The sequence below is a fragment of the Protopterus annectens genome, chromosome 17.part0, assembly GCF_019279795.1.
Source record: "Protopterus annectens isolate FY-2018-M chromosome 17.part0, PAN1.0, whole genome shotgun sequence".
NCBI classification, from domain to species: domain Eukaryota; kingdom Metazoa; phylum Chordata; order Ceratodontiformes; family Protopteridae; genus Protopterus; species Protopterus annectens.
The window spans coordinates 582,086,245-582,103,111 of record NC_056751.1 but is presented as its reverse complement, the minus strand read 5'-3'; the positions used below and the strand labels follow the sequence as shown (position 1 = coordinate 582,103,111).

General features: G+C 40.7%; 1 protein-coding gene across 1 annotated transcript in view; it reads left to right on the top strand.

Annotated features, from left to right (window-relative positions):
* The window catches only part of LOC122791693 (NACHT, LRR and PYD domains-containing protein 3-like), a 504,613-nt gene that overhangs the window by 259,762 nt on the left and 227,984 nt on the right, over positions 1 to 16,867 (top strand). The window contains exon 7 of the mRNA XM_044059586.1: positions 14,570 to 14,647. Within this exon, the coding sequence (XP_043915521.1) occupies positions 14,570 to 14,647 (78 nt within the window). The remainder of the gene's footprint in view (positions 1 to 14,569; positions 14,648 to 16,867) is intronic.

Here is a 16,867-nt window from a genome sequence, read left to right as displayed (position 1 = left end):
CTGTAACCCATAAAGTACCTACTTGCTAAGGAATTACAGTATACAAGTCCTTTATATCAATAGTTATTAAAACATCATTCCTGTTATATACCAAGGAGTCCTTACATATGTGCAGTTCTTTTAACAGTAATGACTTTAATTTCTCTTTCAGACATTTGGCACATACTGAAGTGATAAGAGTTCCTGCCATCCACTGTTGGGTGCATGGGGGGACTCATGATACATTTATGGATTTCAGGGACTTTGAATAAAGTAAGAATCACTGGGGACACTATGTTTAAATAATTATATTCATCTGTATACATTTGATTATCAATGAGTATATCTTTTAATTGCATACTTATGTTCTTGTAAGCAGCATTCAGCTGGTTCCTAGATACCAGTTTGTATGTATTCTCATTCAAAATATCTAGCATTTTGTTAGTATAATCAGACTTGTTCATAACTAACCTGTCACCCTTATCTAGTTTCATAATTCTATTTTTTGCCTGTCATAGGAAGTTCAGCTGATCATATTCCTCTACACTTAGTTATTCTTACTTTCACAACTGTTTTTTGTCATTATTTATATCTAATTCAGACATTTTTTCAAATAATTGCAAAACCAGATGGAAGGGTGGGTTAAATGTACTAGAAACTCTTAGAGGGTTCAAGGTATCTGTAATGTTATCAAATATAATTTTAAAATTAAGTTTTTTTAAGTAAACTTTAAAGTCTGTAAGAGTTAGAGCAAAGTTAGCCTCATTTAGTTGGAACAAAACTAATACCTTTGGAAAACATGTCTGCCATACCAACTGTGACACCCGTGCCCTGGCCCAGCAATCAAGGAGCCTCAATCCTCACCACTAACACCAGAGAGGACATCTCATATATGAGGAAAGGATAACAAATACACACAGTAAAGTGCAATTTATTATCCAATTGGTAGTATAGCCCATGGCTAAAGTTATTGGAGTGGCTTTGTACAATTTTACCAAAGGCATGCAGGTACTCTAAAGAGCTTAACTTATCTCTACACAAACCAGCCACAGTTAAAAGGTTTTAAAATATTTAATAATAAATAATTAAAACCACAAAACAATACTTTCTACTACACAGTGCTAGTCAGGAGTTCAGAGATCACACAGAAATACTTAAAATAATTCAATACTACAGTTCTGACATCACAGTTAAACACTTAGTCTAATCTTTCTAGTTCCTAGCTATTTCTAAACGAAAACACAAGTCTAAGATAACATATATATGAGCAAGACAGTGCTGTGAGTTGGATGATCCAGACAAAAATGCTTAATGCCTTCTGATTCTTTCTGTTTAAATTGCTGTTGCAGTCCTTGTTCCCATTACATCATTTCACACTTTCCTGGTGTTCCCAGGCTAACCGATACTACATAATTGTTATCTTGCACCTGCAGGAAACTACATCAGTAAAAGATATTCCATATGTAAACTCTAGTAATTATTCCTTAAGTTAAAACAATAGGCAGGATGCTTCACTCCAGACTCATCAACTCTAAATTCTAACTTCAAAGGGACAGGCATAAAATAATGTCAACTTCAAAGGACAGACAAGAAATGCTTGCCTTAGCTTTCTTTACAGCAGAGGGCAATGTTGCTACATTGTTTTAAGTTCAACATTTCACAGCATATTCTTTCATTTAAGAAATCAAGCTTGTAGTTCAACATTTCAAAATATTTTCTTTCAATTAAGAAAACAAGTCTGTAGTTCAACTTTCATATTTACAAATGATATAATTATGTATAAAATCCTATCTGGCTAAGCTGGCAGTCTTCATCTATCTTCACCCAATCTTCACATATCTCCCCCCTGGAGAACTCAAGCTAGTTTTTCAAGTGATCCTTGAGAAACACTGCTTGAGAGGGTCAGGGCTATCTGAGTATACCTGCCCCATTCTCTGTCTTTAGAGCCCATCTGCATTGGCATTGCTACTCCCACTGCAGTGCTGCACTTACATATCATATGCTTACAACCCTAGGCTCCATCTTAGCAGCTTGGCATTTTGCTGGCTGGCTCTGTTTAACCATGTTAGGGGGTTGTGATCTGTCATAACAGTGAATTTCCTTCCATAGAGATAAGGCTGAAGTTTCTGCAATGCCCACACTATGGCTAGACATTCCTTTTCTACGGCTACATAGCATTCCTCCCTGGGTTGGAGCCTACGACTGAGATAAACCACTGGGTGCTCTTCCCCCTCTGAGGAAATCTGGCTTGGTACAGCCATCACCCCATGGTTTGAAGCATCCACCTGCACAACAAATTCTTTGCTGTAATCTGGACTGGTTAACACAGGGGTCCTCCCAAAGCTTCTTTAAGCTTCTGGAATGCCTGCTCACATGTTGTGGTCCACACTACCTTATCTGGCCTGTTCTTCCTTGTCAGGTCTGTGAGGGGAGCAGCTATGGTACTATAACTGGGGATGAACTTTCTGTAGTACCCTGCTGTCCCTAAAAATACCCTCACCTGCTTTTTAGTAACAGGTGTAGGCCATGCCTGAATGGCTTCCACCTTGGCAGGTTCTGGCCTTATCTTACCACTCCCCACTCTATGTCCTAGGTAGGAGACCACTGCCATACCCACCTGACATTTGCTTAGCTTAATGGTCAACCCTGCACTCTGTAGTCTGCCCAGCACCTCCCCGACATGCTGAAGGTGCTCTGGCCAGGAATGGCTGTAGATGGCAATATCATCTAGGTAAGCAAGGGCAAACCCTCCTGTTCCTGCTAGGGTACGATCTACCAGCCTCTGGAAAGTCGCTGGGGCATTCTTCATCCCAAAGGGCATTTTTGTGAACTCATATAAGCCAAAAGGAGACACAAATGCTGACTTCTCTCTAGCACTGGGAGTCAAGGGCACCTGCCAGTAACCCTTGGTAAGATTGATGGTTGTAAGATACTTAGCCCTACCCAGCTGCTCTAGGGCCTCATCTGTCCTAGGCATGCGGTAAGCATCAGACTCTGTGTGACTATTTAATTTCCTGTAGTCCACAGTGAACCTGGTGCTGCCATCCTTCTTTGGCACCAGCACCACTGGGGAGACCCCAGGGACTGTTGGACTCTTGAATCACCCCTAGTTTCAACATCTCCTGTACCTCCTCCCTCAGAGTCTGTTTGACTCTCTCAGGCACTCTATAAGGGGCCTGCCTAATAGGCCTTTGGGGTCCTGTATCTACCTGTTTCCCAGTGAACATGTCCCCAAATTCCTGCAACACTGCTCGGATTTTTCGAACCTGGGTAGGGGATAGCTGATGGGACATTGCTACCCCTTCCACTGAGGTGACAGCCTGAGCCTCACTGAGGAGATCAGTCTCCAGATCTCCTTCAGACTCCTCCTGCAATCCACTGCAAATGATCAGCACAAGGGCCTTCCTATCATGGTATGTTTTCATGGTGATAACATGGTACAATTTGTGCCCCTGCTGTCTGGCTAGCAGTTCCCCCATGTAGTTAACATCACTTATCTTTCTTACCACATTGTAGACACCTTCCAAAGCTGCTTGCAGCTTGTTGTGTCTGACAGGAATGAAAACCATTACCTGCTGCCCCACAGCATACTCTCTAGTTCGAGCATTCCTGTCATACCACACCTTTTTCTGTTGTTGGGCTTCTGCTAGGTTCTCCTGGGCCAAGCCCATGAGTTCCCTGAGCCTTGTCCTGAGGTTTAGGACGTATGCCACAACAGACTCCTTGTGAGACTTGCACGTACCTTCCCACTCATCTCAAATTAAATCTAGAGGTCCCCTCACCCTATGCCCATACAGCAACTCAAAAGGTGAAAAACCTGTGGATTCCTGGGGAACTTCTCTGTAAGCAAACAACAGACGGGGCAAATAATTGTCCCACTCCCTCTTAAACTGATCTGCAAATGTCCATAGCATGGACTTGATTGTAGAATTTAACCATTAGTCTGGGGATGGTAGGGGGTGGTCATCATGTGCTTTACCCCACAGGACTTCCACAGACAAGCCAGCAGGTCTGACATGAAAGTGGCACCTCCGTCAGTCAGTATTTCTTTTGGGAAACCTATCCTGCTGAAAATCTCTAACAAAGCATTTGCCACCTTCTCTGCCTCAGTGGAACACAAAGCCACTGCTTCAGGGTATCATGTAGCATAGTCCACTACCACTAGGATATACTTTTTCCCTGTAGAACTTGGGGTACTCAGAGGACCCACAATATCCATAGCTACCCTCTGAAATGACTCGTCAATCACAGGCAAAGGCATCAAAGGAGCTCTCACCTTGTCTCCTGCCTTGCCTAGCTTTTGGCACTGCTCACAGGTCCTGCAGTACCCTGTTACATCTCTGTTAATTCCAGGCCAATAGAAGTTCTGCATAATATGCCTCTTTGTACATTTTATGCCGATATGACCTGCAAAGGGAATATCATGGGCTATGGATAGAAGCGTCAGACATTAAGCTCTAGGCACTACCAACTGCTGTACTCTCTCACCTTCTAACCCTCGCTCAGGGGTCCACTCACTGTATAGTAACCCTTTGTCCCAGTGTACAGATTCCACCTTTCCTTGAGAATCAGGTGCCTCCCTAGCTGCCTGCCTCAGACCTTGCAATGTAGGGCCTGAGAGCTGAGCCTGTCTCAACTCTCTCCTTGAAAATCTTCCCAGCTCCCCTTCCACAGGAAGTCTGGCATCCCCTGACAGTGGTGCCTCACTGTCAGCCTGGGTACTACTACTCACCTCTACCTTTGCAGTTACTCTGTCCAAAGGACCATCAGTACCCACAAGCAGCTGTGGCTCACACTCTGTCTCACTGCTACAGAGTAGCTCCCTCCCTGAAGTAACCACCTCACCAGTCCTGGCTGCAAGTATGCAGTCTGTCTGGGTCTCCCCCAGGCTACCAGACTTACCTGCTTGTCTCCAAGCCTGACTGTGTGTAACTGCACAAGCACAGGGTACTGCACTATCAAAATCATTCCCTATCAGGACATCTCCAGGTATAGCCTCAAACACACCTACTTGCTGGCTTCCTTTTCCACCCTCCCAGTCAAGGTGAACCCTAGCCAAAGATATTTGGAATGGGATCCCTCCTAAAGCCCTGAGTGGAGTAGACTGCCCAGGCAAGTAGTGCTCCTCTGTGACCATTGCAGGCTTTACAATGGTTATATCAGAGGCTGTATCTCTCTTGGCAATGGCCTCTTTGCCATTCACTACAATAGGATATAGCCTCTGGTGGTAGTTTGGTACCCATGTTGTCCCAAGACAACCTACTATTGGCATTTTGCCTTTCCCACTTACTGGCTCCCTCACCTTTTGTTCCCCACCTTGCCTCCGTGGACAACTGTATGCCACATGGCCCCACTGGTTGCATTCAAAACATTTAACCCTAGCTCCTGGACATGTACTGGACTAGTGGCTTCCCATGCTACTGGCAGATTCTGTTGTGGCAGTCTGTGCTGCCCACCATGGGTTCCTTTAGACCCATGAGCAGTACTGGGGGTCCCCTTCCTGAGCAGGGCTACCCTGCTTGCCAAGTATAGGTCTCTTCTTCCCCAACCCATCGAAAGTAGCACATTGTCTATCAGCTAACCAGATCCTCATGTCATCAGGCAAAGTACTAAGGGTTTTCTCCCTCACCAAAAGGTCTGCCAGACCATCAAAAGTGGTGACCTGACATCCACTCACCCACCTATAGAAATAAGTGCTCAATTCAGCAACATATTTACACACAATTTCATCTGCCTTGCGTCTATGCTCACAAATTTTTTTCCTATACATTTCAGGTGTTAGCTTAAACAGTTCTAAAAGGCATTTCTTAACAGCAGTATATTCAAAACATGCAACGTCAGACATTTTAGATAATATAGTTACAGCTTTACCATTGAGTAAGGGGGTCAGGAACCGTACCGAGAGCCCTTGGTCAACTTCATACTGTTTACATACCCTCTGAAACATATGAATGAAACTATAAAAATAATCCCCCTCCTTAAACTGCGGAAGACATTTACTGACATTTTGTGCTTCTAGGGTCCAGTTACTCCCTTTCCCATTACCTCCGTGACTCTGGAGAAGAGTCAGCATCTCCTTCTCATGCTGCCTCTGCCTTTCTTTTTTCCTTAGCTTCTAGGCATAGCAGTTTCTCATTCTCCTCACTCTCTAGATGCTTCAGTCTCTCAGCTGCTTCTAATTCCACACACTTAGCCAAAATTTTGATGCTCCCAATGGCTCATTTGATTTTTCTCCCTAATCCTTTATGAGCAGAGAAAGGGAGGAAAATCTGAGTGGTCATTTTCAGAAAAAGTTTCTTCATTCTACCATCTATCATTTTTATACTCAAGTGGGTTAACTGTATTCACATATAGTCAGCATTCAAGTTAGTTGAATTATGTGCAGGGGGAGGGGAGGTGATTTTCATCATTGTGCCAGAATTTCTTTCTTCCCCAAGCTTGAGATACAGGTGGATTGGGATATGCTTTCCCATTCTCATAACCCACACTATCCCTTTCCATTTTATTAATTTTTGTTATTTTTAAATACTGCACAGTCTGTTAAATGCTGGTATAAATTCTGGCACGTTCATACTTGTACTGTTCATATTGTAAATCTTGAATAATCAAATTGTCAAGAATATTTAATTCAACTGCTAATTCCTCAATAAGTTTCAAACTGTGTTTAATTAAAAGTTCTAGATACTCACAGCTTTGTTTATCGTAAAGAGCAAGAAAGTCCCAATGTAAGGCAGAATTCTTCTGCAAGTCAATAGGAAAATGTCAAACTGTCAGCCCTTTAGGATTTCTCTTATCTGTTATGGACTCTACTAAATAAGCATTTTTGAATTTTAACAATTTGCACTCAGATTTGTTAAGCCTGTCACTGATATTAGAACCATGAACCACTGGTTCTACATTAAATTCAAAATCATGCTGGAGCCAGTCCTATAAAGCTGGCACATCACCCTGAAAAGGGTGATACCTCACAGGACCATTAGCACAATAAGAAACAGATCTATTAGCATAGGCAACATTGCTCACACTTGCAGGACCAGTAGAGTTCATATTACCTTCCTGGACTGAATTTAAGTTTTCCCCTTGAGTTACAACTCCAGCAGCAGTTGATAAGGCATCCAGTCTTTGTGATAACTGCTGTACCAATAGGGTCAAACTGACAACAGTTCTTTGCAATTCTCGAAAATCCAGTTGCGAAAATAATGGTGGAGAAACAGCCATTCCTTCAGCAGCCATAGCATGTATTGAGCATAAACTAATAAACACAAAAAAGTAAAAAACAAACTGCAGAAACACACAAACAGCTATGGTCCAAAAGAAAACAAGCTGTAAGTCCACTATCATTTGCTTAACGTTTAATGTGATGAGCGCTTTCGTCTACAGAATTAAAAGACTTCATCAGATAAAAAAAGAGCTAAGATCAGCAGGTTAAATATCCCTGCAGCTCAAATCACTGACATACAACATGGTGACATCACAAATCTTATTTAAAGTGACAAGCTGTAAAAACTCAAAACATATTCTAGATTGACTTATAAAAATCTAAGTAAAACTGATCTAAAATACTACATTTTTACCATTAAGTTTCAAATACACATTTTAAACTCACATTTAAAAGACTGTTTAGAACAATCTAGTGCAGAATATATTTCATTGATCTAAAATACTATGAACACTCATAATAAATTAATTTAAATTTATACTAGATAACCAAAAATATGAACAGCCGATACTTGAAAATAAATTACTAGTAAGAGGAAGTATTATTGTAAGATTCATCTCAATAACGCTTTCATTTTCTCTCCAGGATACATCTGAAACTGCAACCAGGTCATGTCATGCTTTTTGAGAGTACTGCAGATTGGAATTTAGTCCAAGGCAGATCAGAGTTTGGAAAGCAAGTTTTAGATGGCCTTCTGTAAGTCCCACCTTTGTACCCCCGAGTGTAATGTTCTCTCTGGTAAGGTCAGACCACAAAAAGGTCTCATTTGAAGTAAAAATAAAACGTAGAACTCCTGTTAACCCAGGAATGTTTAGGAATTACTCTAAAGCTAACTTCCTACTATTAAGTAATAACTTGGCAAAACTTCAAGCCCCCATAAAACCTAAAAACGCTGCTGCCTATGTGAAACTGTTCACAGAAACCCATACAAGCAAGTTAATAGCTGCATAGAGGTAGCTGTACTCATCAGGAATAAGTAAGTACAGAAATAACTCAGAAAACAAGGCACCCTGGGGGATTCACAACATCTGTAGGCTATATTACTGAAGGAAGAAAATCTTAGCAAAAATTAGAAGGTGTAGTACCCAACAGGATAAAAGCCCTTTCATCAAACTAAATAAACAACTTTCAGGACAAATAAGTGCATCAAAGCCAAATTTGAGGTAAATTTGGCCTCCCAGGCCAAGGACAAGGCATTCTTTAGTTATGTCCGCAACCTCAAAGGCAATACTCAATTGTGTGCAGAGCTTATTGTTAATGGAGCCACCTATACTGAGCCAGAAGATATAGCAAACCTACTGGCAGACAAATTTAGCTGTAACTTTCTCCCTCTTAACCTACCCTCAGGAAATAACATCAAATATAATTTCCCCTACTGTCACTATTGAACAGGTCCTTAATGCTCTCTCTAAGGCCAAGAACACTGCATCAGTAGGCCCAACCAATATCCCAGGATGACTTATAAATGTCATGAAACATGACCTAGCAACCCCTCTGGAATCCCTATTTAACTATAGCCTCCAAACAGGCTTTGTGCTTCACGAATGGATAACAGCAACTCTCATCCCTCTGCACAAAGGTGGGCCAGCTCCAACCCTTTAAACTTCAGACCAGTCAGTCTCAGTAGTCTCATATGCAAAGCCATGGAAAGAATTGTCAATGGGAATGATCAATAATGACATAAGAAACTTCCAGACACCGGACCCAACCGAATGTGGATTTGTCAAAGGCAGGTCATGTCTACTCCACCTGGTAGACTTCTAATGAGAAAGTCACCAAAGCAATAGGTGAGGGCAAAACAGTTCACCCTGCCTATCTTGACCCAGCCAAGGCATTTTTCACAATGCCCCACTTGGGCATTGTTGATAAACTCAAAAGGTTAGGTATAAACCCTTATGTCACCTGGTGGATAGGTCACAGACAGGACCCAAAAAGTTAGAATTGAAGAGTTCACCTCTACAAAGAGGCCAGTCACAAGTGGAGTCCCTCAAGGATTGGTCCTGGAACCGCTCCTTTTTGGCATTTACTTCTCTGAAGTCAAGACCAATGTTATGGGCCTCTGGCTGACCAAATTTGCAGATGACTACAAATTAGAAGCGGTCATAGAATCCCTCAACGATACTAATGTTCACCAGGAAGGGCTGACACACACAATAACGTGTCAGAGCCATGAAATAAATGCCAAGAAATGCATAAGAGTATCCTTTGAGAAGTCATCCACTCCTTGTAATTATACTGACAACAAACCCCTAAGAGTCAAACCAGTAGTCAAGGACTTGGGGATACACATAGACTTTGACCATCATGTGTGTACAGTAGTGAGGAAGTAATTTTATTGTGCAACTTATAAACAAAGGTATAGCATCTACATTCATGGAAGTCATTGTTCCGCTATAGTCAGCATTCATCAGACCTATTATTGAGTACAGTGCTCCTTTTGGTATGTACCTATCCAGGCACATCCAACAACTGGAATTTTCACAGAGGTTCCTCACTAAAAGAATAGAAGGCGTAAGTAACATGTCCTATATACACTGCCTCAAAGCTCTATAACTGTATTCTGTCTTCTATAGGCCATTTGAGGGGAGATCTATGTCTGACATACAAGGGATTGTCTGAACCCACCCTGATGGACCTTCTGCATATCCACAAAACAAACAATACCAGAATTACCCTTTCTAAAGATTTAAACCTTACCCATGATATAAATAGGACCTGCTGGAGAGACAGGTAATGTATCCCAGAGACTATCCTTCCTCTGAACAGGCTCTCCATTTATATGAAGCCAAGTTCCTTCTTAACCCAATTAAAGTGTAACTTGGCACCTGTGTCAGTAATGAACACAGGCAACCTGTAAATGGTTCATCTCTCAGGCCCCCGCTTGTAATGTTTAATCTCCTAAGCCCTTGCCTACACTTATCAAGGGTATAAGAACCTTGTCAGAGATTAGGGATGCATGACTAGGCTTAAAAAGGGCCAAATAGATTCATATATAGTTAATAGGTTAACAACCCAGGTGGCCTTTCTAATCCTAGCCAGATTTTCCCAAAAGAATAATGATGCCCTGTATCCAAACAGGGCATTGATTGTCAGGCACTTATAAGCTATGCTGTCCAGAAGGGATATGAGTGCCAGGCCCAATGTAAATTTCCTATTTCCCCATCCACTGGTCTATGTTGTGCTTAAATGGGTACTAGACAAACTCGGCTTCTTATGGAAGGGAAACCTGTTTCATAGGAGACTGTCTCTGGGACACATATCTGTCTCTCCAGCATGTTCCTGTTTTAGTCACAGACAAAGTTCAGATCCCTAGACCTTGTATTTCTGGTACTGTTTGATTTATGAATGTGTAGGAGATTCATAAGTGTGAGGTTTGCGGATGCCTTGTAAGCCAGGCATAGATCACGCCTCAGCAATCTGTAGGAGACTTAGCAAAGGGAAAGGACTTTAAGGTTCTCTGCATAAAGCAGTTTAGTTACACCTTGTATTCTTTTTGTAAGGAACCTCTGAGATTGCTCTAGTAGCTGCATATGCCTGGTCATTTACATACCAAAGGAAGCATTGTACTCTATGATTGGTCTGATAAGGGCAGAGTACAGTGGAATAATGACACCATTGGACCTAGATGTTATGCCCTTACTTATATGTTGCACAACATATAAGGATTTCCTCACCACTGTGGCCAAATGGTGGTCAAAGGTAAGGGTGCTGTCTACATGTGTACCTAGATCCCTGACCACTGGGTTGACTCTTAGGGGCATATTTTCAACATGGTAATTAGCTGGGATGGTTTACTTCCCAAAGGGTACAGTTATGTATTTCTTAGCATTGAGTTTAATATCATGGCTTTGGCATCATTTGTTAGTCAAAAATAGACCTCCTTTAAGAATGTTAGGTCTCTGCAGGGTACTCGATGATAACCCCAAACTTGCAATCATCTGCTAACTTAGTGAACCATAAACCTTCAGCATTTGCTTCCATTTCAGACAAACAGATGCCAAAAAGGAGTAGACCCATTACTGAGCCTTGGAGGACTCGGACAGTGTCTGGCCTCTTGGAGGAGGTGGCTTCATCTATTTTGACCCTCTTTGTCTTATCAGTGAGCCAGCTGGCTATCAAGCAGGTGGTAAAAGGATTTATACCTAAATTAGTGAGCTTGTCTATAATGTCTGGTTGGGTAGTGTATCAAAAGCCTTGGCCAGGTTGAGGTAAGCTGTGTGTACTGTCTTACCTTCATCCATTGCTTTGGTGACCCTCTCGAATACTTCCATCAGATTTAATAGAAAGCTGAACTGTGATGGGCCCGACACTTGCAAGTTACCTATGTCCTTATTTATTATGTCTATGATGATTCTTTCCATGGCTTTACATATGAGGCTGGTAAGACTTATGGGCCTGTAGTTACCAGGATCAGTGGTTGGACCTCATTTGTGCTGGGGAATGACTGTAGAGTCTTCCATTCCTTGGGCACAAAACCTGGCTGAAGGCTCCAGTTGAAAAGTTATTCAAGTGGACCAGAATGGTCATGTTTCTTGCTATTTATTAAACATCCTGCGGTTAAGTGGGGTCCATCGATGTAATGTTTCAGCCTTATAAAGTGCATTAATGATCTGTTCCCTAGTAATGGTTGAGGTGATTGTGGTATGCAGTATTTCCTTTGGACTGTCAGGTGGGAGTTGGGGGGAGAAATTTGAGCTGAACCTGTCAGCCAAAAGGTTGGCAATGGCCTCTGGTTCAGTGTGAATGATGCCATTTACAGTAAGTGCTGCACATTGTTGTGTATTTCCTCTGAGGTTACGAAATAGGTGAAGAAAGTTTTGTGGTTGTCCTTTGCCTGAGAAGCTATTTTGTTCTTCATATTTATCCTCTGAAGTATTAATTAACCCTCTTGATTGTTCTGTGCAGGAGGTCTAGCGTTTTAGGAAGGCTATCTGTAAGTACCTCAACATAAGTAGTTTTATGTAAAGCGTCTTTATCCTGTGCAGTAGCCATGGTGCAAGTGTCACTGACAGCCTCTATAGGATTAGGTTTGGTTGTGTGAGACAGTTTTGCCTCCAGCATTAAAGTGTATTTACACCTCTCACATACTTTATCTGTTTTTATTAAGAATAAGTGGGCTATCAATGTGCATGAGACAATTGCTACAATGCCTCAGAATATCCATCTCAACCAGACTGTCCACAGATAGAGAGAGAGAGAGAGTCAGGAAGTGCATATCCATGGTTACTGATCTACTAGGTAGGAGAGAGGGAAATTTAAATATTGAATAAGTCAATAAGACAAGGAACCTGTTGAGCAACCCTCAACTATGTGCAAACTAGATGCTCTAGTAGTTATGAAAATCTGTCTACACAATAATGCCACAAGAGTTCAGACCACAAACCTTCCCAATGTAACATAACTGGTTTGGAGCCCAAGTGCTTAAACCAGAACAGACACTTAGAATAACAAGCACAATAAGCTTTCACCAGCAATTCCCAGCTCAAAAGGGTGGAGACTACCCTCTCCTGCCACAAGAGAGCTGCCACAAGAGTGTAGACCACAATCCTTCTTAATGTAAAATAACCAGTTTGGATCCCAAGTGCTTAAATCAAAATTAAGAGGTTTAGAATAACAGCTAAAATGTAATCAAGGCTACTAACGAGCAGTAATAAATGCCGCAGACTAAATGCAACTGAACACTTTAAGAACACACAGCAAAAAGCTAAATTATATAGAAAGAAACGCAAATACAGTAAAAGCTGCTGAATGAAGTCAATTTTTTTAGTAAGTGGGAAGGTAGGAAACAGAAGCTAATTCAAATTTAAGAGACTAAGGGGGAGAGCCTTTCCCTGCTGATCTGTCAGTGCTCAGTAGAATGAGCTGATGAGATGAGACTGGAGTAGTGTCCAAAATCAGATTTATAGTATGAGCAGGCAAATCAAAAGCCACCAAGTTTAAAAGCACAGGGTGGGTGGGAGAAATCAAATGCAGACAGAGATCACCAACTGTTTGGCAGAAAACAGCAAATCAAACAAACATTAATGGTCATTAGCCTAGTACACACCTATGAACCACTTCCATTTGAGTAAAAAGATTCACCAGTAACAGGGTCGACTTTAACTGATCAAGCCCTGTCTGCTCTTAGCCAGCAGTTTTACAGTATGGCAGCTTGCATGGACTTCTGCTCAAACTCATAGTCAAATTCAAGAAAGGTGCAGGAGCCACAGAGAAGGAGCTGGGCTACCAGTCGAATGCATAGCTGAGTTTGAGTGAGCTCAGTTTGCTAGTTGTGGGGAAGAGTAGAAGTTTAATGGATAGGTTTATGGGGCAACTGAATGATTTCTGGTTAGGATTAGGGAGTGACAGAGAGTTTTAGGGTTAGGGTCAGGGAGTGAGGTTTGGGATAAGGATTAGGGAGTGATCAGGTAAATTAGATGAGTGGGTTTTGGGATCAGGTTTAAGGAGCAACTGGGAATTTATGGTTAGGGAATAGGGTTTGGGAAAATGTGTAGTGGTACCTAGGAGAGTTAGTGTTAGGGAGTAGGGTTAGGTGTTAGGATTAGCATGCAAGAAGTAGCTTTAAGGTTCAGGAGTGATAGCAAGGTTTAAATTTATGGAGCAGTCAGGGAATTAAGGTTTACAGAAGAGAGTCTGGAAATAGGATTAGAAAGTAAGAGCAATTTTTAGGAAAAAGGAATGACAGGTAGGTTTAGGTTTAGAGATCAAGTGGGGGTTATAATTAGGGTATAGGGTTTGAGATTAGAGTTATGGAGTGACTCCGAGTTTTATGGTTAGTGAGTGAGGTCTGAGGTTAGGATTAAAGCCCATGTGGGAGTTTTAGACCTAGAGTTAGGTAGGGTTCTAGGCAGGCTATGTATACTGTTAATAGGACTGACCTAGTATCAAGTATGGCATTTACCATTTCAAGCAAGTAGCAGTGAGTCAGTCATCCGCAAGCTAATAACCTGTAAATATCTGTAGGAGACACATATAAAAGAGTGCACTTGAATATCCATCTCGCTGGAGAATCTGGAGTTATAACAGGTGCTACATAACACCTGTCTCCTAGGTCTTACTCTTGTTTTAGCATTATGTTCACCTCTGTTTTAGTATGAAGAAATTGGTCTCCCTGTATATAATCTGGCTTTGTAAAATTTGTACCTTTACCTTTTCATACTTCTATTTTTCCATATACAGTGAATTTAAGCAGCTGGTAAAAAGGAATGGTTTACATGTTTGTTCCTATCCATGCATAGGTAGCAGTGCTGAAATGTTATTAGTGAAACAAGACAAGTCCAAATCTAGTTAATAAATGAATAAACAATAAATAAATAACTTACACAAGGTACTGATATAAATGTTCTTTGTCTCCTGTCTCTTCAAACTTAGGTGTAATGAAGAAGGAGATTCGGGACTGAAGGCAATGCTGGAGGCCCTGGAGAATCTAGATAATCCAAAATACCTTGGGTAAGTAGTCTTTGTACATGGGTCTATATCAGAGCATCAAATGTTTAATATTTCTATTCACTAAAGGTCGACATTTATTGATTGAACTATTAAAACATTGAATGTTCATAAAAATAAATTAAAAAAGAAAAACTAAAGGGTGTAGGCGGGGGGGGGTGAGCCCCCCTCACACCTTCCGCTATTTATATATAGCAACTCTGAGACCGCACTACATTGAAGTAAATGGAAATCTCCCCTTACGGAGATTTCCATTTACACATTTGATATTCTCAGCGTTCGCTATTGTCGTGTCGACAATATCAGATTCGATATTGTCTGCTTTCGACAATGTAATATAGACCCTTTGTATATACAGAGCAAAAGCACCTTGGATAAGTACTGTTCACACTTAACAGTGCTGCAGTGAATATGTTGTGGTACTGCATGTGTCTTCTCATCTGCATAAGAGAAAAAATAAGTTATGTATATTTACATAAATAAGTAACTAAGTTTCAGCGCATTAAATTGTCATGAGAGGCCTTGTGCAAACTATCATAAAAATACCCACAGACTGTGGTATTTAAGACAGCAGTGTATAATATAAATGATTATGACTGGGTCTGTAATCATAACTCACTTATTATGTGTTCAAGACATGGATGTCAAGAAATTCACCCTGAAAGTGAGGCTCAAAAAGTGGATCTTGATATACATGACAAGAACAAATAACAAGGGCTATGTCTGGCTATCATATCATAATTGTTTGTAGTCCATGCAACTTCATCTGTCCCATGTACTAATAGTTACAGGAAAAAAATTGTAGAAGCACGATGTATTTGCAAGCCTGTAAAACACTTAGTGCTCTGAAACAGACAGCAGTTTAACTGTCAACTTCTTTACTTAAGAAATCTGAACAAATACAAATTTATCAGAGTGGCAAAGGATCAAAATCAAGATTTTTTTTAATATTGCTCCAATTCACTTAAAAAAGTTAATAGAACAACAGATTTTGCATCAACACACATTTTTTAAACAATATGAACATAGTCAAAGAGTTCATAAAATGTACTAAAATAAATTTATAACTAGCAAGAAATATGTTAAGCAGTGTCCCAAGAAACTCATTTAATAGCTCTTTTAGGTTAAATGCTTTTATCTTTTAATATGAGACTTTATCAGTACCATGTATCCAGTGGCTGATCCAGTGTCCATTCAGAGCAAGGAAAAAAATTATTCTCTGGGTGCGCAGGCCCAGGGTGGCCAGAGAAAAAGTCATTTTGCAGGTTAAAGTGGCATCCTTCAGCCTATCTCCTTCTAGGCATGTCTGTAGGGAAAAAAAAGAAACAGAAGATTATACATATTTCATTTAAAAACAGTGTGTCTATTAATAAAGATGAATTACTTACCTTAGCTAAAGATTTATTATAGGCTTTGAGTCCTGTGGAATAACAAGCAAATGTAGCCGTAACTCTTAATTCCATAAAACGTCAATGTGTGGTATCATAAGGTTCTGATAACAACAAGGACAGGACTTCTTCAGCATTTTCCTCACAAGCACTTCACTCAGATTCTGAGAATAGTGTTTCTTCTGTTTCTCCTGTAGAGGAGTTTTCATTTTCAGAGACTGTGTTGAGGATGAATAATGTATTTTTGTGAGAACAAATGGATGCCCCCACATTCCCTTCTATGGAGCTTTGAACGTCTGCACTCTAACTTCTAAAAGGCAGAACCTTTTGATAAAATCCAGTTACATTCTTACATTTTAAGAAAGTGTTCATATCTCTGGAACCACAGAAGATGTTCTTCATATTGATCATTGCTGCACTAGCCTTAGCTATATGGGTTAGATCCTGCAAGTATATAACAGCCAGCCATCTTCCAAAATTTCAGAGCACCTTCTGTGTGCTCAAACTGTCAAGCAGCTTAAGATGAGCCGACTAAAAGACAAATTTGGGCATGAAGTCCTTCAGAGCTTTATTGCCACCGAAGAGTACCCTCCTTTGAGGCTTTTGAGGATCTACAGTCAGCTTGTGCTTTCCTTTGCTGGGCAGACAAGTTCCCTTTGGGAAAAAAAACTTAATTTATTTTACATTTAGTAATGTTTTATTACTTTCCTCTTCAGGAAAGTTATTTTAAAGCTAGGAATATTATATTTTAATGGACTGTCTCAAGACTGTAACATACTTTTAAATAGAGCACTCGGTTTTTTTTTTTTTGGTCAGTTTTAAAGTAGTGTAAACT